We start from the raw sequence: 23519 nt of genomic DNA, 5'->3' as shown, positions 1-23519 counted from the left end.
GCACCAAAGCGATAATGTTGCAAAATTGAATCACCAGTAGCCATTGAAGATATTTTCCAGTTTCAGTAAAGATGTTGGGATTAAAGCGTGTGAGTCCAATCTTAAGGCAAGAATGAATTTTTATGTAAGATGATACATGTCTTCCTTTCACAGTTGCTTTTTATGCTGCCTTAAAACATGTCAAAATAATCCCCAGCAGAGGAGCCTAAAAGGAATGTCAGCTCTGTGGTTATGTAAATCGAATTGAGTGCTTTACAGCAGGTTTAAGATTTTTATAACTCAGGAGTTGTTAACAGCCAGCTGGTTTGTATCTGTTTTTTATGGTTATTCTTGTCATAGGCAGCCTCCACAATTTTTAATTATATTTTATGGTATGTGTTTTCCCTCCTCTTGAATCCCACAGCCACTCTTTGCTTCAAAAGACATTTTCCACTGGGAAGAGGAGAAGCATTGCTTTGGGACTCCATCATTAGAAATACTGTTGTATAATTACCTCCTGGTAACAACAGCGGAGTGTGCATCTCCATCGCAGATCTTTAACTTGGTATGCCAGGATGGAAATCTGTAGTATTCTGCACAGCCGGTTAGGGTGTGATGCCTGCAGCCCTTAGCTCAGACTGTTGTCTTCCGCTTTTAAAGAACTGATTTACAGTTTTTATTGCATTCACGATGCAAATTCCTCTTTGCTTCACACTTTGGGTTTGAGTACGCACTTTGTGCTTTGCGGATTTGATTACATTCTGTGTTCTGGACCACCACTCACTGTGTAACAGAAGTTCTCAAAAATGGCATATTTTTTATTCATTTTAGCAACTGTAGCAGTGATACTGGACAAATACAATCTTTTCAATATTTTTGTAGCAGCGTAAGTTCAAGACTGTAGTCTGATTCCTATCCGGAGTAGAATTCATTTAAAATATACAGAAGAGCATTTCTCTGTGTCTGAAAATAAAAACACCATGCGCGACAGCCTGAAAAGCCAATGCCTGTTTTTTTGTTAGACTCTGAGAAGTTATGAAATATTTAGTTATATATAACTGTGAAGATATTACCAGAAACTATGCGTTCTTGAATGTTTAACAGCATTTTGTGAGTGTCCTCCCTCTGCGAAAGAAAACGAACCGCTCTCTAATTGTCTTTAATGGTAGATCCTCCTATTGAAACACCTCCTCTCCTGGCAGATGTAATGATGTAAGAGCGAGAGTCTTAAATAATTGATCATATGGAGAAAGCTGTTTGTAAGATGGTTAAAAGACTGTTAAGCTTGACAACCGTAAGATAACAGAAAGACTACTGTAAGCCTTTTTTTAGGTGGGGTTAAGAAAATTAACACTTGTTTTTAGTTACAATCTAAAATAGTTACAGGCAATCTCACTTGAAAAGCCTATTTTGAAAGTGTAAAGGAAATAATACATGCTTTTGTCTTGTATTCCGAGAATTGATTTGTGTAATCCAGTTTCATTATTTTAACAGACTGAAATCAATAGAAGTATTATCATCATACCTAATATATTCAGACATTACGATTCTATAGATCTTCTTGTATTACACAATATTATATTTAAATTTCAGTGTTTATTCTGACTCACTTATGGTCTAATGCCTAATGTCAGTAGCTTCTGAACTACAAATTCAAATATCTCTCTCTACTGCCTTGGCTTTATATTCATTTCTAGAGCTACACAGGAGCATACCATGTAACTAAACATAAATACACCGGACAAATACTTATTATCAGAATTGGTTTGTTTGGTAGAATTTTCTTTTTTTTAATGTAATTCAGTAGGAAATTCAAACATCCTCAAAACAGTTAGCTTTAGAACTACAAAGTTGCTGAAAATAAAGTTTGAATGCGGATAAAAATATACTTATCTTACCAAAATACATTTTGGACATTTTGTCATGCTGTTTTCTGTCTTTTCCAATGCTGATCTTACTTCATAAAGTTAAGAATGCATAGGAAGATTGAAGGTGCAAATAATAACAACACCACCACCACCACCACAAATAAAGAAGATACTGCTTCCAAATGCACAAGATAGGGGTGCAATCAGTGCAGAAACACTACAATAGGAATAGTATGTATTAAAACTACAAGATACATATATTATTTTTGAAAAACACATACTGTAGGTACAGAGACACATAGTATGTTTTAAAAAAATAAATAAAACAAGAAAACTCATAGACCTTGTAGTTAGTTACAAGATTAGGTACATACAATATATTTCATGTTTTAGGAATTAGAGTATTGCATCTACAGTTCATGGCTTCACCTCTCACTTACCCCAGCCAGAACCAACTGTATTTGCTAACCGTGACCCGCAAAATTAATCATCATTTCTTTCTTCTCTGGGGCTGTTGAGGATAATGTATGCTGTTTAATGATATTTATTTGTTCAGGGTTCCAAAATATATCTGCAGATGATATCCTGGAAACTAAAGCTAATATACTGAATTTTTAATTACTTCTTGTAGCCACATTTTAACAATTTGAAATAGAAATAATTCTATATTGATAAAAACCTTTACTTTAGGGCAGTACTGAGCCTGCCCTAAAGTCTATGTTTGGCTACCAGTGAAGCTGGTAGTATTTCACAGAAGATATTCTTTGGGTGTTACTGTGTGGTCTGTGGTACTTAACCTGCTTGGAACAACTCATTTGAACAAACAAAAATACACTGTTTTAACTTAAACTTAATTAGAGAGTTTCTGTAGTTGTCGGATATTGTCTATAAAGATGTTTCAGAGGAACAAAGTCTGTGCAGGATTGACTGAACCAATCAATCTGGAAAAACACATCAGCAGCTGAAGAGGCTGTTGTTCATAGAAGGCTTTAATGCGTTAACTTATACTAGATGGACCTTTGCATGAGATTTTTCCCTGATATTAACACTTCTCTGTTTAAAACAAATATTAATTTTCTCCTTTTTGTGTGAAACAAAGTTGAGAATGATGCTTTTACAAAATATGTTCTTAACTCTGAATGGAGAGATAAAGAATGATCTATTTTCCTATTTTTCTGTTTTTTTACCTTGAACAGGTGACCTGTTCTAATAGTTCTCAAATATACACCTGTTTTTTCCTGTCTGTAAAGGATGAAAAGATTATTAGATAATCATATTGTTCCTCTGTCTTTTTAGGCCATTTTTTAAATGTCTGATGGCTTTATGGTACAATTAGACTAGAAGTATATTTTTTTAATCCATAATATCCTGTTTTTCAGAATACAACTTCCTTTACAGTCAACAAAAAAATAACTGGTCACATTTTATAAACATAAGGTAAAATCATTATATTCCTTGTTGTTTTTGTCAATGACTTAGAAACAGTACATTTCACATTTAATTAGCGTAGGTAGTAACAGAAGGATGGGGGTTTTTAAAAATTTATTTTATTTTCCTAAAGCCCAAAGTAGCTTTCAGGAATTAAGATTTTTTTGTCAGATCATCACCAATTGAGAATTTTTTTGATCTTTTTTGGAACGTTGCTAAACCCTTGATCTTATTCCCTCCCTGTTTCAGAATTTCAATTGGCCATATACTAACTTGAATTTCAAATTAGTAAAAAGTCTTGTAGCTGTTAAATCGATGGTTTTAAGAAAAAAACTCCAGCTAAACTAACAAAAATCCTAAATGTTTATTGCCTGTTCTTTGTTAAAGCCTCCTGGGCTCAGAAGTGTTTTGTGACCTTTTCAGGTGAATGATAAATTTGAAAGCAGTGTTTCACTTTCATAGTTCCTTTGTGGATTTTTACCCACGTACACTTTACACTGAACCACTACCCTCACTTCTTAGGCAAGTTTAGTTTCCATTTTATGGACTCTGTTTGACTTCATAGATTTAGAACCAGAGCTGATAACAGTATTAATACATCTTGGTGCTTTTTTTTTTTTTACAGCTTTATACAGTTCTTTTCTTGGCTGATTTATATTAATAAACCTTCTGTAAGGTATTATCTCCATCTAATAGGTAGAGGGGAATAAAGTTAAAATGTAGATGACATATCTGATACCTTCTGGTAATGTCAGAATTAAAATTCAAGAGCATTTAATTTCTTCTTCTGCTCTTTTGTTCGAACAATCATATTTTTAACTAAAAGGGTGAACTACTTCAAAACTTATTCAGATATTATTCAGATATTTTCGTTCAGCGTCTCTTTTCACATTCTTCTTGCTGCCAACTAAGGATTTCTGTGGAAGGGATGCTTGGCGCATGTGGTTAAGCAGAGGTCTTGTAGGTGTGGGGTAATGATCTGTTTGGATTTAATTTACCACTAACTGAAGAGAAATCATAAGAAAATGGCAGACAGGAGAATCAGACAGGCCATCAGCTGTCTAACCAAATGACTGACCTAGAGGCATCTCTAAAGCTGCCAAAATAACTGTTTATAGAATCTGTCAAAAAGCCAAATCCTACTGCTAGAAAAAATATCTTCCATAATTTTGCATCTGGGCCTGTAGTAAGAACACACAGGATGAGAAGAAGAAAGTAAATACATGGTGAAGTATTTTGTGCTAATGGGATTCTGCAGATATTATTGCTTCTGTGAAACACTTGATGCGAGTGAAGGACTGATTAGGGGAGAGAGACCACAAAGGTAGGAGCCTTGAATTGGACTAAAGTTTTTTTGGTGTTTGTATGTTAGCTTGAAATAAAAAGGATGGTTAAAAGATGTCTTTGCTAAAAGGGTAAGATTAAGGCGAGCTGATGCTGCCATTGGATGCAGAAAATATTTGATCCTGTTGATAAAATTGGTATTTCCTAGAATGGATGTTTAAAGATCATCTAGTTCATCCTCCCTGCCATGGCCAGGGACATCTTTCACTAGATCAAGTTGCTCAAAGCCGCATCCAATCTGGCCTTGAACACTTGTCCCCGGTGATGAGGCAGCCAGAGCTTCTCTGGGCAACCTGTTCCAGTGTCTCACCACCCTCATTGTAAAAAATTTCTTCCTTGTATCAAATCTAAATCTACCCTCTTTCAGTTTAAAACCATTGAACCCTGTCCTGTGACTACAGGTCTTGGTAAAAAGTCTCTCTCCATCTTTCTTACAAGCCCCCTTTAAGTACTGAAAGGCTGCAAGAAGTTCTTGTTGTAGCTTTCTCTTTTCCAGGCTGAACAGCCCCAACTTTCTCAGTCTGTCCTCATAGGAGAGGTGCTCCAGCCCTCTTATAATTTTTGTGGTCCTCCTCTGGACCTGCTCCAGCAGGTCTCTGTCCTTCTTGTGCTGAGGGCTCCAGAGCTGGATGCAGAACTCCAGGTGGGTTCTCACCAGAGCAGAGTAGAGGGGCAGAATCACCTCCCTTGACCTGCTGGCCATGCTTCTCTTGTTGCAGCCCAAGATATGGTTGGCTTCGTGGTGTTCTGTTAGTTTGGTGTAGAAATGTCAGCAAACTGTTCATTTAGGAGACTGGAAGTACGAATCCATCCAAAATTCCTGTATATCATCAACATCATGCATACAATCCAATACCGCATCGTAGGAGGCAATCTTTTTTCCATACACTGAAGCCATCGTTTTGTGTTTCATAATCTTTCATGTGAGGAACATCAGTCACTGATGCTTGAACAGTAGCAGTTCTCAATGAAAGTATAACATTTCAGTAAATTTCAGAGTTTTCCTGCAATGTAAGCTTTCTTACAACAAACGTGAGAATGGAAAAAAACTACTTGTAAATATTTTTCTTCAAAAACATGGTCAGTTGAGGCAACACTATAGTACCACTTTTGAAATGTGTTTTCCGTAGTTGAGAAGGGCAGGGTGTCAACAGCAAACAGAGAAAAATGTAAATACAAACGCATGTACGCTCTTCAGATTTGATCATGATACTACATTGTGCATATATGAATGTCTCCATAGATGATATGGCATCTCTATCAAATATTGTTGCTGGAAGGACAGAATCGTATTGATTCACCTACCTTCATTACGTGAAACCTCGCTCTATACCATCCATGGCTTAGCATGCAGCTTAGGTAAAACATAGTTCCCAAAACAATGGCCTGTTACTGCCATTGAAAAGCTGTGTTGATAGATGGAGAAACTACTCTTTTTCAGGCTTGGCGAAGAAATATAACACGTGATTAATACGTCCAATTTAAGAACAGAACAAAGAAGGAGAATGCTTGAAATGTCAAATAAACTTCTTGAGCCAGACAAGAAAAAATTTCCTTAATTTTATGGACTGTGGGTGTGTTGCAAAATTAGATTCAACAATAGGTTTGCACCCTTTTAAAAAGTAATTCCTGTGTTTGCAAAACTTAACATGTATTTTAACATGTCTTACCTACTAATTAAGTATTCAATTTTAAAGACTAGTAATGCCTTTAAAATACCGAAGAAGTGCATATACACTGCTTATCAGAATCAGGCTATGCGTATTTTTATTTGAAAAATTAAAGAATTTCCATCCATGTGCTTCATCTCCAGTGTTTACATTCTCATGACTAAGTACTGAGATTGCATTTTGCAGTTGGTTGAAGTTAGAATACTCGTGGTTGGGATAAAAAAGTGAGTTATTAATCCAGATAATAATTAACTTTTTGTCAATTATTTTTATTACCCCCTTTGTGCTAAACGTGCTGTCCATCTTGTCAATCTGAATGTCAGAAAAGTCTAAGGCTTGGAATTTAGAAATGATAAGAAGGAAGGCCATAACCCAGAGGAATGAGAAATTGTAAAACATGAGTCCTGTCCCAGTCTTGGGTGAGTGTTGACAAGATGTAAGAAAGTTATTTCCAGTAACAGATAGATTTGTGAAAATCCTAATCTATTGATAGCCCGTTCATTAATGGCTGAAGAAAAGATTAGTTAAATGATCTGCTGCAAATTACAAGCTAGTTCTCCGTACAAATTGGGGAGTCTGTGGAGTGTTGTTATTATCATATTTTTTCTATTGATTGATGCCACCAACTTGAGAAGAGCATGGTAACATAAAATTTTGTCTTCTACAAAGTGTTGTTAGCAATGTGTATAGAATGTCTCATTTACGCATGACAACGTGAGGATTTCTTGGGGTTCTGCCAAAGACAGTCTTAGGACCCCCTTGTGCTTGCATATTTCGTGAGCTTTGAATATTTGTCCATAATGAGGTAGACAGTGGTACCAGTCAGCCCTTGGCTTCAAAGATTATGCCTTTTGGAAGCGTGTGTGATCATGTATATAAATCTGAATTTACAGGTGGCTGCAGTTTTTCATAGTATATACTGCAATTACATTGATATGGTAGGGACAGTAGAAAAGTTACTGCATGATTCTTTTCGTATTATAACCAAGTACAATAATTATGTATGCATTATAAATACCACGTTTCCCCCTTTAACATGATTAACAGTCTTCAGATGTTTAAGTACCAGGCAATTCTGAGGTACAAACCAAAAGTATTTAGAGATGTCACTGTGTGATAGCGACATGGCCTTGAGAGAACTCCCCTGATTTGGGGTCATAATTTGGTGATGCTTTGACAGAGTGCTGGGACAGGACACGAGCGCACATCAACGCACTGTTGTACCGTGGTTTGTATTGTGAAGAGATACGGGTGCCTTCAAATGTGAGAAACCACCAGAGTGTGATTTGTCCAGTGCCTTGGTCAGCACTCAGGGTGCTCCTCATGGAATTTAGTGTCCTCTTACCTGGTGCAACAAGTAGAGCGTATAGGTGAGAGAAGGCTGGCTGTTAGAACAGACTGCCTTTTCATCTTAAAACAGGACTACATAGCGTTCCGCGTAAGTCATGATCATAGCTGCTTTGTACAGTATCACAGTCCTGCATCGCAGTACAATACTCTGCTGTCGCTCTGCTGTAGTAGTACATTTAGCCCCATGCCTTGCCTCTGGCGCAGCGTCATGCATAATGGATCTGACGAAACTTAAAAAAGAAAAGAAAAAAAAAAAAAGAAGGAAAAAAAAAAAAGAGCCCCAAAGCCACAGTGCAGCTCTTGAAGTTACAACACTTCAAGTGAGTAGAGGGATGGAAGGGGAGAGAGGACTCTCCTGACCCTTACAGGTGAATTCTTTACATTTTGACATGTGAAAATTCTCTTACCCAACTTTCTGTGTTAAAACAATGCCTTGAAATATATGCCTTGAAATAACCGGTGGATTTCTGGGATATCTTCCAGCATTATATTGCCCTCTGTCATTATAATGCTTGGTGCAACCTGCTTTGCACACTGCTAGTACAGAGAGGCAATCAGAAGAATAGTACAGAATTTGTCAGTATATATTGTAGTATAAAGGTTTCTGTTTTCTTTTTTGGGGAGTGGGAAACAGTATCTACTTTAAAGTTAGATATGACAAAGCAGAGTCAAAACTGTTCTTTGAAGATATTTTATTCATACATGTAGCATATTCTTACAATGTTAATGAATAATCGTATGAAAACTTTACAATGTTAATGAATAATCATATGAAAATTTTCTTTAAAATATCTTGAAATAGTAGTTTATATTTTAAAGGTGTACTGAAGGTGTACTAATGAGGAGCTATGACAATATTTCGTCTTAATTAGGGAAGGCAATTGCTTGCAGCTAAACCCCTGCATTCCTTTCCTTCCCTTTTCACGAGTAGGAATAATGCTGTTTTAAATTCTTGGGGAAGGCAGGAGCCTGAAAGAAGTCGGCAGCTGACCATTCTTGTGCACCGAAAGTGAGAATCTAATAGTGCTTTCTTTGGGCAAAAATGTTGCTTTGGGACCGAAGCCATGAAGGCCCCAAAGGCTTTGATATCACACGGAGTAAATGTCGGTGGGCTGTTTCTTCAGTGTGTGGACCCAGCGCAGAGAACAGGTCCCTCTGTGGGCACATCCGTCCCACCAGAAAACTGTGGAAGCTAAAGCTGCACCGCCGTGGTCCGCAGCTAAAATCTCATTCTGAATTTGTTCTGAATGCCACAAAACACTTGTACACATGAAGAAGTTAAATTTCGCACACACGATGAGGCGTTTGGAGGACAGTGAGTTTATCAGAAAGAATTTGGCAGTTCTGTTTGCAAGGCTGAGCTCAGGAGTTGCAGGGAGACGTCCTTCCACGGGGCCATCCGGCTGCCTCAACGGCGTTTAGATATTAGTTTAATCAAAGAACTGTGTGCTGTTACCGCAGGATCTGTGTCAAGCTGTGGATTAGGTTTATAAAAAAACCTACAAAAGCTCCTGCTGGTTGAAAGATTACGACTATTTAGCTACATTACTGCTGTTACAGGCATGAGCATGTCCTTTCGGTATTTTTGAATTGTAGCAGTGTTACAATTAATTAATTGTGTCCGTCTAGTTATAAATTAGACGAAAGTTAAAGGCTAAGATTTTATTAGGTACTACTGATTTTCTTATTGTTTTTGACTATATAACTTAAAGTGAGATACACTTCTCTAAACTGGACTCAAAGAATACGTCAATAAAAGACATAGTAGTGAGTCAAATCTAAGAATGGTAAATGAAGAAAATTCACAGAACACCAATAAATACCAGTAACTGTGATTATGTTAAACCTTTTAATTTCTCATAACAGCGAGAACAGTGTTGTGAGAGCATGAGATAATACACACAAAAAGAAGAAAGGAACTTCTGTTTGCAAAAAGTGCAGGGAAGTTGTTCCCATAATAAGTCATTCTATTAAACAAGAGCCATTATTGCACTCTAGCAGTGCAAATCTAAAACAGAAAGTCTGTTAGGAATCAAGCATCACAGTTAGCATAATATATTGTTAGTATATATATTTTCCCTTCCCACATACTGTTTTTTTGGGGGGAGGGGGGAATTGCACGCTATTCGGTTGAAGAGATTGTGGATCAGGATTTGACACTTAAGGAAAAGTATTTTTTTATATTGTTCAAAGCTGACCTCTGCTTTGAAAAAGGCTTGATCTGCACTTTTTCATCTGTTTAGAAGCATACATTTTTGGTTAAGAAATTGAAGACAATCTCTTTGTCTTTTTCCTAAGCTGGGGAGGTTGAGATAAAAAAGAATGCCTGCTTTAAAAGTCACACATGGCTGTAATTTAAGATTTTTTTTACCTCATTGTCCATAACAGTTGAAAGAAACCTTCAATGAAAGTTTATTAACTAGGCCAATGCCTGAGGCAATAAAGGTTCATTTATTACCAGTTTCTTGGCTGTTTTTCTTCTTCTATTTTTCTGTTAAACTCATAGCGTAAGATAATACTTCACAAAATTAAACCTTTGACCTTCTGTGGAGTTAAGTCGCCTTTGATTAGATAAAGTAACAATTTATGGTCCAGCATGAGGTTGCACATGAAATGAATAATGCAACAGACTGAATGAGAACTCAGAATCTATTGCTTTTGAAAAGATGACTGTTGTTTAAGAAAGAATGCTCGCTCTTAATTGCAGTGTAGTGATGCTGTATACATTCAGTAGGATTTTAAACTGTTGCTGGAAAGTGCAATGTAGCCAGGCAGTTATGCAGTATACATTGTTTGATACTGTCACAATTGCACCAAGCCAATAACAAATGCACAGATTACAAAACCCTGTTAAGCTATAGAAGTTAGTAATTCGTTGTGGTATTTGAAATGTACTTTATGATTTCGGTTTTTTATTCTTCAGTACAAAGGAATAAATCCATAATAAAGAATAACTTCATGGAATGTAAGTCAGTCCATCAGTTCCATAAATGACAAATATTAATGATGAAATAATTAGATTTACACATTTTTTGCAGCATGATTGAACCTTCCAGTAGCTCTCATTCAACAAACAGTCTTAATACTAAGGTTTATCTACTTTTAACAAAACAAATCAAGAGAACACTACTTCCTTCTAGATCAGTGTTTCATTTCTGCAACTGTGTTGTTAATTGAAGAGACGTGAAAAGATTTTTAGATTTGAAGACTGCTGTGGAAATTTAGCTCTTTTGCTTGTTTGTTTTAAATGCAATACCCAGACCTCAAAATTCATATTTAGGAGTAGTTACAGGAAAAAGGTCTGATTAGTCTGATGAACAACAGATGGTTTGAGCCTCACATACACTGGCTTTCTCCTGGTGCAAGACTGGCAATTTCATTTTTGTTGCATCAGTCTAAGCCAGATCACGTGGCTGAATTTTTCTAAATATTCCTTCTTTAACGATATTTAAAGTGCAGTTAGTTATTTCACTTTTTTTTTACATGACTCCTTTAATAATAGCCCTTTCAAAGTTGTTAAAAAATGATCTGGATGAGCAGTTTATGCTGAACCACACAAGCTGAGCAGGAAAATACAGCTAGAAGGACCAGACAAGAATTTCTTGATTATTCCAAAATAACAGGTAATGGAATTTTTAGGGTAGACCAATATCGTTGTATTGGATCAATCCAAGCAGCTTAACAGAAATAGGGCGTGTGGATAACTGTGAGATTCCAGGCCTACATTATACAGAAGGAATGCTGCTAATGAAACTGAGTATATTTTAGGGGAACATTGTGTTGCAGTCTGAAGTTCCCCTTTCTGCAATCCAGTCTTATGTAATCAGACCTCTGTCCTCCTGCAGATTGCTTTCCCCTTCTTGTTTTATGTATCACACTATATAAAACATCCATTAGATCGGAGGCTGAGGTTAGGATCCTATTTCATTTGAAATAACTGGGCAGCAGTGTAATAAGCTACCAAAAACTTGTACCTGAACTGCTGAAACCCATGAAACCAGTGCAATAATCTGCAGTGATCAGGGTCAAGTCCTAGGAGGTAACCCTGCCTTTCTTTCTCAGGCAGAGTTTTTCAGATTTTAGTAAGAATTCTGCCCAAGTAAGAACCTCAATATGAAATCTGGAATTAAGTCAAGAAAAGACATGAATTATTTTCAAGTCAGTACCATTGAAATAAACTATAAGGAAAAGCATTAAGCATTAATTTGAAATAATGAAAGGAGCTCTTTCAGAATTTAGATGAGATTTGGACCTCCTCCGATGCAATGAGTAAAACGTTTCTGCAGAATGAACTTTCTGGCAAATAAATGAAATTAAATGTAACAGACTGCTGACAGTTGTATTTTGGTTTTCTGCCTCTTCTGTAATAGCAAAGGTAAGGTATCTTGAAAAAGTTCTCCAAATCCTAAAGAATGAGGTTGTGAAAATACATATATCTATTGCTGGATTTTTTTATGTACTCATAAATATGTATATATATGGAATATATAAAGAAAGCTAATAGTTATATTAAGGAAGTGATTAATTATTTATTGGAATAACTATTAGGAATTATAATTACTATTAGGCATAGTTATGTGAAGGAAGTTTTAAGTGAACTAAGATCAATTACTTAAATAATACGGTAAGTTGTCCCAAGACCAAGTTCAGGCATACAATTAAAAAATGCATATTTTGAGATGTATTTGAGGCTGAAAGAGTTATAGGTCCTTTTCTTTTTTTCTTCAAAAATACGGCATGTTGTAAGCTGCTCATGCCATCAAAACTGAAAGTTTTAAGAGCTCTCTCTTTAGGCAGGGAATAGTATTCGTTGGAAGGCAGAAGCCCTGGGTGTGATTTAGTACCCACCAGTAATTCGTACACATTTTGAAAGTCTGTCATGATACATGACAGCTCTCTCGGGCATTTTGCTTTTAAAACAGAATTGTTTTCTCAAGATGCTATGTTTTTTGTCATTGTTTTCCGTTTCATTCACTCATTTTTCAGCATTAGAGACCACACATACTGGGCACACTTCTGGTCTCATTCTCACCCACGAAATTCTGACTTCAGTAGAGTTGCACGGGTGTAAATTAGACTGGAACTTGGCAGGAGAAAGCTTATGATTATATTTGGCAGAGACAGCAGGCTGCAACTTTATTAACATAATTAACAGCTACAAACACACCCAACAGGCCAAAGTAATCTAGTGACAGAAGAGAGAAGGTCTTTGTAGGAAAGGATCATTTACGCTTTCTTTTGGTGTTCCGCTTCTTGTTCCTGAGTTCCTACTAAGGCTTGGAGAGCTTTCAATTGAGCTGTAATTCAAATTCGTACGGCTCCTACAAGACACCTTGAACAGACTTTTGCTGATGAGTCTATAGGAACTGTCAGCAATACGGAGATTACTTCAGAAGCGTGATGGTTGAATTGAACTTTACTTTCTGATGTTTTGCTTTTTGAATTAAATTGTTGGACAAGATTAATTGCAGGCAGTAAGAGATTTAAATGAATGGCTTTATAAAGCATTAAAGTTCTAAGTATGTCACATGGGAAAAAAGCTGTAAGGTTTAAATGAATAAATGTATTTAATGCATAAAATGTCTAGGCTAATTTTTTAATTCCTTTACTAACATCTTTTATTGAAAAACCATACTTTATTCATCCATCTTAGTTATACTGCTGTGGTTGTGGTAATTTAATATTCCTGCTCTTCGCTAATCTTCTGGTTCAACAGAAGTAAACAATAGATTTCATAAATTAAAAATACGCTCTTCAGAACATGCTTCTAAAGATAAAAAACAAGGCTGTAAACATTTATGACTGAAACAAACTAGATTGTTCAAATACTGCCATGATGTATCATGTATATCAATATGGCACTGATATCAGTTAGAATGCAAACAAGGTTTTAAATGATGTGCCCCTTCATTTCAGCTGGAGAATCCGCTTTACACCATCTGCCTATCAGATGGTTAGGAACCAGGACTGCGTATTAATGCCACATGTTCGATTTTCTTTCCTCTTGTAATGGTTAGATTCATATTGCTAATAGCTGTGCATGAGCACTGTCGATGAAATTTGTGTGACGATGAGGTGATGAGATATTTATAAAGCTGCCTGTCTCACTGCATAATCAGCAGGAACAATGCCAGACATAAACAACTTATCAATTTCAGAATATTAATGACAACTACGATTGACTTTAAGCCATGGAATATTTTGGCCTGGATACTTTTTTAACTGTTCAAATAAATATTTGTAAAGAATAAAAAATATCTGAGTGGCTGTTTGGTGTGATCCTTGTTTCTTTCATTTCAGTTGCCTTTACAGATGGCTTCTGCTTATCTCATATATGAAGATAAAATTTCTGTAGTGTAGGAAAGTGTGCATTTCAGAAATTCCTTGGCTACTTGTTGTACGAATGAAGTGATATTAAATAATGTTTAGGTTAAAAGGCTTTATTGAACAACAAATTAAAAAAAAAAGTCCCCAAATCCCTAGTATTTACCGCAGTATATACCCATACCTGAACTTTAAAGTTTAGTATTTTAAAATATGCATATAGATACATAGCAGCTTATTAACCTGTTTAGAATATATTTGGCTGCCTTTGCTAGTGAGGTAAGTCAGAGAAGTTGAGCCCTGTGCTTGAGAGAAAATTTTGTCTGGTGCCATCCCACAGTATGCCATAGTGCACCAGTGATTGTAATGCAAAGGGCTCTGGCAGCTGGCTTGGGACCTGCCTTGCCGCTTGCTTTGCTGTATCATGACAGTCAAGCGATAGGAAAAAGTAACAGCAACAGCTGGAATTGCTGTGAGGATTGGCATTAAGCTGTAACTCTGAGGATTATTCCTTACTCATGGTTCCCCCTGACTTACACTGGTGCTTATATGAGACATACATTTCAGATTTCTATTGTTTAAGTTAATTGCTGTAGAGCAAAGTAATCATTTCAATCACTTTCGTAGTTGTATGAGAGAAGGAATGAAATTAGTAATTCAATTTCTGCTTTTTTAAATTGCCATTTATTATCACAAGCATTATGTTGTGAAAATTGTGCTACAGAACTAAGCAATCTGTATTTTAGTTTCCCTGTCCCTGTGCAAAGGTTATGGCTCCCTCTGAAGAGAAGCAGTACGGCCTACTTTGATGAGAAGCACCAAAGCATACTTTTTTGCGGACTTTGTAGCAAAAGAGAGTTTGCATTTTAGCAGTTCCGCAACTGGGTCATAACCCCAGTGAGACACAGTATTTGCAGGTGGGCTCACAAGTCCTATGCCCGGTGACTGTTTAATATGGTATTTGATACTTGGAAGCGCTTAAAAACTGCTGGTCGAGAGGTGCGGTCACAACCAAGAGTTTGAGACCTGCTGTTGTATTCATTGGTTGTATTGTATTGAATATTCCTCCGAAGGATTGTTCTTTAAAGATGCTAGTTTTAGCTTGTCAGTGATGTATATAAAAAAAAAAGGAAGTATAGGTTATTGTATTGTTTCATGAACACAGGATGCAAACTAAAGTTCAGAGGTGCACCGTCCCTTTTTCTGTGGCCTAATTTAGGGACTACAACCAAATTTGTATAATGTATAACTTCACATCCTTCCTCTAAGGTAAAAATATCATTGGAAGCAATCCACATTATTGTCAATACCTTCTTAAGATCAGAATGAGCACAATTTTTAATAGCAGCAGAAGCTAAAATAAAATTAATCCCCTGTCTTTATCCACCTTCTGATTTGATTTTTGGCTGTTTGGTACATCATCTTCTGCCTGAAATAGCAGTTTTCTAAACAATATTGATCTGCCTATGCAGAATGTAATTGTCGCATACTTCGTAATTCTCGTTGCACTTGGAGGTGTTGGAAGTCAGCCTGTGAGGAGGGACGGGAGGCTGGAACTCTTGGCTAATCTTTATGCGGTCATGCAAAGAAATAAAGGAAAACAACCTTAAGGCAAGCCACAGTGTATTCCAAGGCACCTCATACGCCGCCTTATTGTTTTTCCGGGGAGGGCAGAGATTCCTGATGTCTGCTCACCTGCCTTCTCCCTGCTGGATTTTGCCTTCTGCCTCTCCCCAGCGCTAGCTGAAAACATGGCAAGAGTGAACTCGTCTTCCATTTAAGGAGGCAAAGGAGACAACCAGAGGCTCTTGGAAGCAATGGTGATAGCAATGTTTACCTCAACAATCTGGGATTATTTGCTTATTTGGTCTTTCCTGCTAAATTGCACTCTTCCTATGCTGGGCAGCAGCCTCGGCCCGTCGGAATAGTGAGTTGTGCAGTTAATTCCTCTTGAGATCCATAAGACATTTTACACCTCTCAGAGCAGCTGAAAATCAGACAAGCAGGTACCTTCAGAGCTTTTCCAAGCCTTCTCCATGGTCAGGGGAGGAATTTTGATTCAAAAATGACTGTCTGTTCCCCTTGCGTGGCATGGCAGACTGAGGTTGCATAGTTGCGCAAAACTTGCCCGGTTTAATGCCTTCTCTTTATTTTCTTACATTTAATTCTCTTTAATCACCATCTCTGCCCCCTGGATTAGTCGTGTGGGGTAGGCAGCTCTAGTGAAGTTTGGTACTGACTTGTCTCCGCCATCACCCAGACTGGGGCAAAGGGATCTGAGTGGGTAGCAGCGTTGTTCGAGGACCACAGAAAAACTATCCTCCCTTATGGAAGAGGGCAAATACTTCTGAGATTGAGTAACAACTGTATATAATTTTGAGTTTTGAAGGCGTTGCTGGACAATATCTTGAATTGCTTTTGATGAAGAGAGCTTTTCTTGGTTTTGTAGAACATTCTTGTAAATGGCTGGATGGCAGAAAAGTGGTTTGGTAGGAAGAGCACTTGGATTGCCTGAAGATGGCTTTGGGATTGGGATTAAATAGGTTTAACAATTCCTCTTCTCATTGATAAATACCTTAATACCTTGAAGTTCTGGGGAAAGCAAAATATTTTACCAATATGTTTAGCATTACTAACCTTTCTTCAAAAAACGCTTCCTAGAATGGCCACATCTCCTTGCTGTTATGTGTGAAATAATAGGGAATAAATGTATGAGTTCTTCATCCATTACTCTTAAATAGAAATTATGGACCTGTTTTCTTCTGTTTTCTTTAGCATGGCAAACATTTGAGATCTAAAGAGGGTTTTTTTTTTTGTTTTCGCTTAGTTATGTACCTGTTCACCTATTCATAGCCAGACACTTAAGACACTATTTCAAAGCTGAGTTAAATTTGTGAAAGCATGTGTTTGTATCTCCAGTTAGTTATGATTGTGTTATGACTGCAGTTACTGGATACCAAGTTAAGATTTAGGTGGGCGTATAGAAGTAACTATCTAAATAGGACGACAAACTTTTTCCTTGAAAAAACTGACAAACTTTAAATCAAACAAGAGGAGTAATATACTCCTCAATTTTCTCCGTTCATTATGTAGCAAGCGTAAAGGAAGAGTAACAGTCTTAGTCCCTACAACAATGAAGAATCATAGAATATTGTATATTAAATTATGTTCATACTTCTTTGCAGGCCTGACAGCAGCAGCTGCAGCGGCAGCAGCTGCCACCAACGCAGCCATAGCAGAAGCAATGAAAGTGAAAAAAATTAAATTGGAAGCTATGTCCAACTATCATGCAAATAACAACCAGCATGGCGCAGACTCTGAAAATGGAGATCTGAATTCCAGTGTCGGTAAGTCTCAGATACAGCGTTGCTGTATGTCCGTAATGCTCTGATATTTTATTAAAATGGTGATCTGTCTGGACTTCCTTCTGAAGTCCTTGATTTGGTGTAAAAAGTTGCATATTTGTTCTCTTTTTCTTACTGTTTTCAGTTTTATTTTGTATCTGACCTTTACACCAGCATTCAGCATTGCTGTTACTATTACAAAAACATTTCCTTTGCAGGTTACTTTTGCAGACTCCAGTTAATATTTTCCATGAAAGAAAGTGGTTTGATTGCCTAGAGTTCATTTTTCAAAGTACAGGTGGAGTGACAGATGATGGTGTCAAAGTGAAATTTAACAATGTCTCCTGCTCAGTGTGCTGGGTATCGACTTTAGGTAATTCAGAACACAAGCTTGAAAGCAAAATATTTCATACTTTCATGTGCCCTGTGACAAAAGGAAAACATACATACACAATAAATTATTGCCATGCTCTGCAGTTTCTATCATATTTTATTTTAATAAACACATTCTTAAAATGCAGTTAACAGGTTTTTCCATTTCTTAAGCAGCCATCAGCGACTCTTGTTCTTTCTCAAAAAAGAATTGTTTCAGTATACTTTATTCATTTGTTTGGACGATTTGTTTTGCTAAAGCGTACTTCAAAGCTGGAGTAACTTTTTGTTGTTGTTGATTAAATCTTTAATCATCTGTGTGTGTCTGCTGTAAAATGTTTTGTTATGCCGTTTCATTGTATTGGCTCCTTTTATCATATTGAGACAGTATTAACTCAGCAACAGAAATTCAATGACAAAGAGGTACGTTCAGAAGACTGCAGGCAAGAACGGTGTCTATGGGAAAAAATGGCTTAAGATAGGGATTTTTTGTTTGTTTTTATTTTGGCTCTTTTGTTTTGCTTTGTTTATTTTTTAATTTTTCATCTCCTAAACACATTTGAAGTGAGTCTTAGAGATTTATGTGCTAGCTTTAATATAAATAAATATGTGTTTGTGAACAGCATTTCTGTACAGTTCGGTAGGCATTGGTAGGCTATTATTTAGAAATGATATGAATTGCAGTTCAAAGAACCGGTTCATGTAGCCACATGCTATTTTACATAACAACAACATGTATGCATTACTGCATAAGGAGGTAACCAGATTTTTTTTTTCTTTTAAAAAAAGGCTTGAAAAAATGCCTCTGTGATGGTGAAGAAAATAGTCTTAAATTAGTTATGTCAGTACTCAGACACCAACACATGCAGTCACTAGAATATAAGTGGAAAGACTGTCCTCTTGGAGACAAGACAAGAGCAGGTAGAGAGCAGGTGCCTTTGAAATCTGGGAGGAAGAGATGGGTACAAATGAAGTGGAAGGACCCGGTGGCCCCTAACACGCTGGAAGAAAAGTGAAATAATGAGAAAGAGTGAAAAATATAAATACAAACTGGGACGATAAAGAGTCTGTACTAGAACTAGAAGCTAGTTTAGATTTGAATTTTAGACTTAGTTGAATGCATTGCGTGAAATAAATTGTTCAAATATTGGATTACAGAATTGTTGTTCTGCTTGGCGTTCTAGTGACAAACCACTTGTACATCCGTGGAAATGGATAAGTTAGCAGGTAATCAACATCTAAACCATGTGAAGTGTTTGCAGGAGAGTGGATGGAGGGAATATCTGAATTTCCTCTGAATAAAAGTATTTTTGAAATCATTGTTTGAGGCGTAATTTAGATAACTAATCTGCTCTTACACAGCTTAATCATTTTCCCTGTCTAAGAAAATACATTCTAGCTATTTTAGTAGGGCAAAGTTAGCAGACCAAGATTATTTATTGTCATTATCAAAATTTCTTCTCAACCGTTAACTTACTTGTTAACTTCAGTTAATTTCCTGATTTAACTGAATGAAGAATTGAGTTCATTTTGTTGAGACAAAAAATGGCTCTTGTGGGTAGAGTGGATAGCATTCCAGTTGTCCTCATTCCATGCGGAATTGTTCTGGAAATACAGTGTGCTTGTCTGTGCATCCAGTCTGGAGCTATACTCTTCCTATGGAGGTTTTCTCAAAAATAGTTTGCATTTCTATGTTTCTTTTATAGTGAGCCCTGTCTAGTGTCCAGTGTGGGTTACGCCTGTGGAATCAGAGAAGTGATTCCTATTACTGCTAATGCCAGGGTATTATTAGGTTCGTTAAGAGTGAAGTCTCTGTTTATTAGTTGCATTTTTGAAAATATGCGTATTGTATTATATTGACAAGGACTCCTATGTCAAAGATGTTGCTTTGTGATGTGTGCTTTTTTTTCCCCTGCATTTTTTTCAGATGTTTATTTATGTCTTTTCAAATAAATATTATTGAGTCCATATACTATTAATGTTTTAAATTATGGCTTGTGAGGCATGAATTTGAAATATTATGTTAGTGAACATTGACAGGAAGAAGGAATAAACCAGAAGAAAGTAACATGATTTTGGTTTATATTTTAAATTATGTTATGTGCCTGACCAAACTGAAAAGGAGCGAACAAACTAACCAGCCAGGCTAAAAGCTTAACTGATGCATCTTACCCCATATGTAACAGACATTATGGTAAATTAGCGCACACGGATTGATCATACTGTGTTCTTAGGCTGTTCCATGTATAAGAAGGTAGATAAAATACGGGCTCTTGAGTTGAAATGTCAAGTTTGCTTCTGAATTGTCTTGCTTTAGTTTTAATCAGATTCTTAATGGGAATTATAGAAGTCATTTTTGTAGATGAACATTGCGTAATATACATAATATACATATACAGGGCACTACACAAATGTGTTAACTTGGCCCTGTGAAGCAGTGGTCAAAAGGTTAGTGAGTGAAGGGAGTTAAAGGAAGCCAATGATACTAATAAGTAATTATTTTATATCCCTTGGTTTTGTATAGTAACCTTGAGCTTGCATCCTCCCATCAGAATTATCATTTTAGCAGTGGGGGAAAAAAGGAAAAAAAAAAAGAAATTACAGAGGAATCAGAGTGAGGTATTAGCACACTGAGTAAAATATATGGCTGCAACGCCTTTCTCCCCCATCCACAATCAATTGGATTCTTTTAGTTTAATATTTACTTGCTAAGATGAGATGCTAGTCTGCATGGTGATAAACAGTCTGCTACTGGCATCTGAAGGTGACCTGTCAGTTCATATGGACAAATCTCCTGCTTACTGAAATGTACAAAATAAATCATTAAAGCAGGCAGGTGCTCATTCCCAGATTTAAATCACCATAGATTTATGATTTGAATTAATGCTTCATTTGGTCATAGAAATAGATGCTGAGACAAATGATATGCAGTGGTTGGGGCTTCCATACTGTAGCCATCCTAATATTGATTACTGAGATGTCTTTGCAATCTCTTGTTTATATCAAGTACTGTCTTGTGACAGCTTGGCTGATATGAGCTACATTGCAGATAAGAAGGAAAAATGTCCTGGGTTCTTTTTAGTGGCAATTCTACATACAACATGCAGGATAGATAAATTATCAGATTTTTGTTTAAAAAATGAACTCTGTATGGCAGCAAACAAAAAAAAAAATCTGCTGTGTGGGTTTTTTTTTGGTTTAATTGCAGAATTAAAAGAAAGAGAGTGACAAGGTCAAACTTTAAATTTCATTGAAGAGATTCTGCTCTTTGTCATGCAAACATCTTAGGATGATATTAGGATCAGTTGTATAGTTACTGTCTAATATTCCAAAGTTACAGATAGCTAGAGCAGCTCAATTATTTCCTTGCTGCTTAAGTGCTTACTGCCCTGCTATCATACTTCATTAACCTGCAGCAGCAAAAGATAGAAGCCTTTGAAAATAAATATGTTTAAAGCTATTTCTGTGAGCTAGGCTCTGCTATCTATAACTTGGGAGGAAGTGAAGAACAGTCCCTCCACTTTTGCTTCCCGAACATTTTGTATAATGAAAACACGACGCATACACTTCAGGGAATACTCAAAGGATTTGTAAAGACCTTTGCCACTTGCTAAAACCTGACTCATAAAACTTGTAAACAACTATCAACAATAGTAAATTACTTGCTTAGTAGGAAATGAGTTCATATCTATTCAAACTGTGATCTCAAAACAGATGTCCCGAGAAAATGTCATTGTTTAAACTACATTCATACAAAAAGAAATACTATTATTTCTTTAAGGAAATGAAGCAATCGTGAAGACTTTGGTGTTCTAGTTTCTAAGCGCAGTTAGGAAATACAAGGCAACATTTTGCACTTGTCTAGCATGTTAATCAATAAACAACCACAAAACGTGTTGAAAATTCGGAGGTTTTCTTGGCATGTTAGGTTTGCTATTCATCCGCATTACCTTGCAATATTTAAAAATATGAGGCAAATGCAAGGTTTCCTGTGATCTGTTGTTCAAAAGTAATGGTTGCTTGCATACTATTACTCTTTTTTTTTTTTTCTTCCAGAATCAGAGATAAAATGATTTAGGTGAAATTATTTTTCTCCAGTGACCTTGCCCAATAATAGAACAGTACCAAATGCAGTCATTTCCTTTTGCTAAACACACGTGTCTATTTTGAAGGAAAGAATTACTTTTATGGTTTCAGGAAAAAGTCTTGGAGACCTTGAAAAAGCAAATAAAAGGAAACAGAGAATGCAGGCCACTGAGCACAGCTCTGCAGTTGCACATCTGATTCTCTGCCTTGGCAATGTTAATGAACCTCAAATCCTCCCTGTAATTAGATGAGGGAATTGCTTATATTTTCAAACAGATGATGCTGCTATAATGAAACGATTGACAGGGAACTTAGAGTGTCTACAGTAGTCATTTGGTTTCCGGGTTTTGGGTGGTTTTTTTTTTCCTTTTCTTTTCTTTTTTCTTTTTCTTTTCTATCTTTTTTTTTTTTTTTTTAAAGTACAAAGAAGATTGGCTGTAGATACAGGTCCTGGGAGAGGTAGTAATTTACACAGAATGCTATGACAGGTGTCTTTGTATAGCATGGAAATAAAATGGAAGAGAGAGGAATGATGGGCAGGTACAGCAGTTTTTTGGGGAGGGGGTGTCCTGTGCTTATTCTGCTTGGGTTCTTTAAAAGGGGCCGAGACTCAAGAGATAGATCCGGATTGAGTGCACAGCTGTAACTGCTGATGAGCTAATTGCTCCTTATCTCTCAGCCCCATTCATCTTCATTTTTTACCAATTACTGAGAATTATCTGTGTTCTCAGTTGGATATGAGAGTTAATCCTTTTTGGTTAAGCTGGCAGTACTGTGAGCAGATTCCAAATCATAGGGTGAAAAAGCCAGAGCAAGCTTGTTCTCAGACTCTCTCCAGTTCAATGACAGTATCGCTAGTTCATAAGAATTTTTCTATTGTTTAACAGATTAAACACTGATTTTTTTTTTACTTTAGTACCATTGTGAATATGTATTTTTCTCTCAACATAAACTGAATGTATATGTTCCTAGGTGGATGCATGTGCTGCCTTTCTAAAAATGTTCACTTGCAAAAATGGAAGTAACGTAAACAATATCTTCAGACTAGAAGGATTATTTGCAGACAAGACTGTGCATGTAACATTGACATCATGGGACATACATAAGACAAATGCTTGTCAGTGACATACATCTATTTTGTAAACTTATTTGAGATCTGTGGGTGAATAGTGTTGTCTAGGTGCTAGCAAAGGCATAATCATACATCTTTACAGATAAATATGCAATGTTGAGCACATCATATTGCAAGCGATAGGAATGTTTTTATAAAACTGTGATTGGGAATGCACTGAATACCAGAAACAGATCATTTGGTGATAGTCAGGTCACTAAGCATTGTTTTGGAATTTTACCTGTCTTCATGATGGCACGGGAAAAAGAGATCTTGAATTTCATAGCTAAAGTATAATGTTGGTCTATCAACCAAGAATATAATTTCCCCGGACCTGCTTCCCTGGCATTTATGTGTGATTGTTAAATTTGCTAAACAAAGCAACAAATTGGATGTTAAGCTCTGAACACCAGTTAGTAAATTAAGGAAATTATTAGCAAAGATTCAGCATTTCATGTTGGACAGTCAGTTGTGTTATAATGATGAATCCCTCATCTAGGGCTATATACATGATATATAACAGTTATCCTCGCTGTGGCATTCATCGGAACAAATGTAGATATCTTCATCCAAGTTAGTCACCTTTGACTCAACAGGCAGAAATAGGCAGTTGTAGGGGTAATCCATCTCATCCTAAAAGAAC

At 36.5% G+C, this 23519-nt stretch overlaps 1 protein-coding gene across 6 annotated transcripts in view; it reads left to right on the top strand.

Annotated features, from left to right (window-relative positions):
* DACH1 (dachshund family transcription factor 1) overlaps nucleotides 1–23519 on the top strand; it is a 370281-nt gene that overhangs the window by 176569 nt on the left and 170193 nt on the right. For all 6 annotated transcript variants that reach the window (XM_075422872.1, XM_009937957.2, XM_075422865.1 and 3 more), the window contains exon 3: nucleotides 17149–17310. In XM_075422872.1, the coding sequence (XP_075278987.1) occupies nucleotides 17149–17310 (162 nt within the window). The remainder of the gene's footprint in view (nucleotides 1–17148; nucleotides 17311–23519) is intronic.

Source organism: Opisthocomus hoazin, chromosome 1 (genome assembly GCF_030867145.1).
Source record: "Opisthocomus hoazin isolate bOpiHoa1 chromosome 1, bOpiHoa1.hap1, whole genome shotgun sequence".
In the NCBI taxonomy this organism is placed as follows: domain Eukaryota; kingdom Metazoa; phylum Chordata; class Aves; order Opisthocomiformes; family Opisthocomidae; genus Opisthocomus; species Opisthocomus hoazin.
The sequence above is the reverse complement of the archived record's forward strand: the minus strand, read 5'-3'. Positions and strand labels throughout refer to the sequence as shown.